Here is a 2,494-nt window from a genome sequence, read left to right as displayed (position 1 = left end):
TGACTATTATTATTATTATTATTGTTCAGTAGTTTTATTTTTATAACGTGCTTTCACTTCACTACCGAGCGCAGCTCTGTGCGCCTTGGGTATGTGCTGTGGTTTGCTGTGATGCTCTTATGGTTACTGTATTGAAAGTGTTTTGCGTAGGATGTGTGCAGTGCCCAGTAGTGCAATTTTCTGTATGTTATATATATTTGTAAGTCCTGGTGTTTTTGTTATGTATTTGTCTGAATATCTTTTTTTATATTATACCTAAGGCACCTACTATGAAAGGAATTGTTTCTGTTTTTAGATTCCGCTATTATTATTATTATTACCATCATCATCATTTACCATTTTTTTTTTCCATGTTGGACAGTTTGACAAGAACAGGCAAGCCAGAAAGTTATGCCAGGTTCTATATCTGCTTAAAACTGTTCAAAAAGGAAAGATATAAGGAAAGAAATGGGAGAAGGAAAAATATAAAATAAAATTTTTTAAATAAATAATAAAAACAAGTCAATAAGTTTAAACAGGGACTTACCCAAGATACAACTCTGCCATTAAAACACGGTAAGTGTGATTCATCATCCACTATTTCTTCTTTGACAACTCTGAGAGAGAGAGAGAAGAAAAAGGACAAAAATTAGGACAAAAATTAGTCATCAACAAAAAGAAAATATACAGAGGAAAGGAGTAGGGAAGAGGAGCAGTGTACACAAAATATTAAACTTGTTAATGTAATTAACCCTTTTAATATCAACACGCCCAGGACCACCCTGGTTCAATGATAGAAATGGTTTGTTTTTGATTAAAATCTTCCATTAAAATTCCATTTTGTATCTTTTTTTTTTTGTTTTTTGCTTCAGTCATCGGATTGCAGCCCACACTGGAGCACCAACTTTGAAGAGTTTTAATTGAACAAATTGACCCAGTGCTTATTCTTTTTACTAAGTTTGTTTTTACTGAACTACTAAGTTATGGAGACATCAAAAAAACCAACTTTAGTTGTCAAGTGGTGACGGGAGAAAAACACAAAGACACACACGCACACATAAATATATACGATAGACTTCTTTCAGTTTCCGTCTACCAAATTCACCCTCAAAGCTTTGGTCATCCTGGGGCTACAGTAGAAGACACTTGCCCAAGGTTCCACACAGTGGGCCTGAACCAAGAACCAAGTAACTGGGAAGCAAGCTTCTTATCACATGACCAACCATCAGTTTAATAACAATAAATTATTTTACAAAATTCTTTATGATTTCCAAAATTAATTAAAACAAAAGCAGCATATTTAAAGAGAAATTTGGTAATGGAAGGGTTAAATTAATATTGGTTTCAAATTTTGGCAGAAGGCCAGAAATTTCAGGGAAGGAGAACTAAGTCGATGGCATCAACCCCAGTGATTAACTGGTGCTTATCTTATTGACCCCCAAAAGGATGAAAGGCAAAGTGGACCTTGGCAGAATTGAGTTAAATTAATATTAAACAAAATTCAGACATGGTTTGATTAGGAGAGAAGAGGAGAAGGGTTAATTTTTTTGATTTATGTAAACCCTTGGTTTCTTCCACGTAACTTATTTTTATTTTGCGATACAAAAGTGATAAGTGCATTTTCTCAGGTATAAATCACACAATTTCATACTTGATTTTAACCGGGGAGCTACTTATAGATGGGATAAAGTTAGAATATGAAGAGGAATAAAAAAAATTTATAAGATTTAAAACTAAATTAGGGATCTAACCTTTATGCACAAGCAAATATGGTAAATCAGATTTGAATTTTTAAAAATAAAACAAATTTAACCTTTTAGTATTCAGATAACTCTGTCAAATGTAATGCTTATCTATTCGCATTGTTTTGAATTAATCCAGCATTATCTCTGAGATTTCTTGAAATTTCAATGATGTGATTGTTTATTTTTACTATGACATTGTAGTAGGATAGGCGTGAAATGTTGGATCTGGCCCTTTTGCACATAAAAGGGACAGAATATTATGGCTGGATATGACCAGTTTGAATGCTAAAGGGTGAAAAAAATTAAGCATTTATTCATAATGCCAATAAACACACACACACACACACACTGGTTGTATTTCACTTCTCTTATAACTATTAGTCAGTTTTTTAGCATTTAACCAATTAACTAATAAATTGTTTGATTAATCATTCAGTTAATCAACCAATCAGCTAGGAAGCAGACAGTCCTGAAGGAGATCTGGAGTAAAGAGGGCCAGCATTGATGAAGTTGCAAATAGCAATGAAAGGATTTTGACAAACTTATCTGATTGGATTAATTGACCAAGCACAAGTTCACACCAAGAATTTTGCCAACCAAATACAAATATCAAAATGCTTAATTATTTTCAAAATACCAAAATAAAGTTGATAACAAAATTTAAAAAAAAAAAAACAAAAAAAAAAAAAAACCAAATCATTGGAATAAAGAAAATACGAAATGGTTTTATATCTTGAGAGGCAATAAAAATAAGGTCATGAATATACACT

General features: G+C 32.2%; 1 protein-coding gene across 1 annotated transcript in view; it reads right to left on the bottom strand.

Annotated features, from left to right (window-relative positions):
* The window catches only part of LOC106876540 (segment polarity protein dishevelled homolog DVL-3), a 260,486-nt gene that overhangs the window by 164,670 nt on the left and 93,322 nt on the right, over positions 1-2,494 (bottom strand). Inside the window, exon 2 of the mRNA XM_052976893.1 lies at positions 527-596. Coding sequence (XP_052832853.1) covers positions 527-596 — 70 coding nt within the window. The remainder of the gene's footprint in view (positions 1-526; positions 597-2,494) is intronic.

Source organism: Octopus bimaculoides, chromosome 26, assembly GCF_001194135.2.
Source record: "Octopus bimaculoides isolate UCB-OBI-ISO-001 chromosome 26, ASM119413v2, whole genome shotgun sequence".
NCBI lineage: Eukaryota > Metazoa > Mollusca > Cephalopoda > Octopoda > Octopodidae > Octopus > Octopus bimaculoides.
This window is presented reverse-complemented; position numbering and strand designations above follow the sequence as displayed.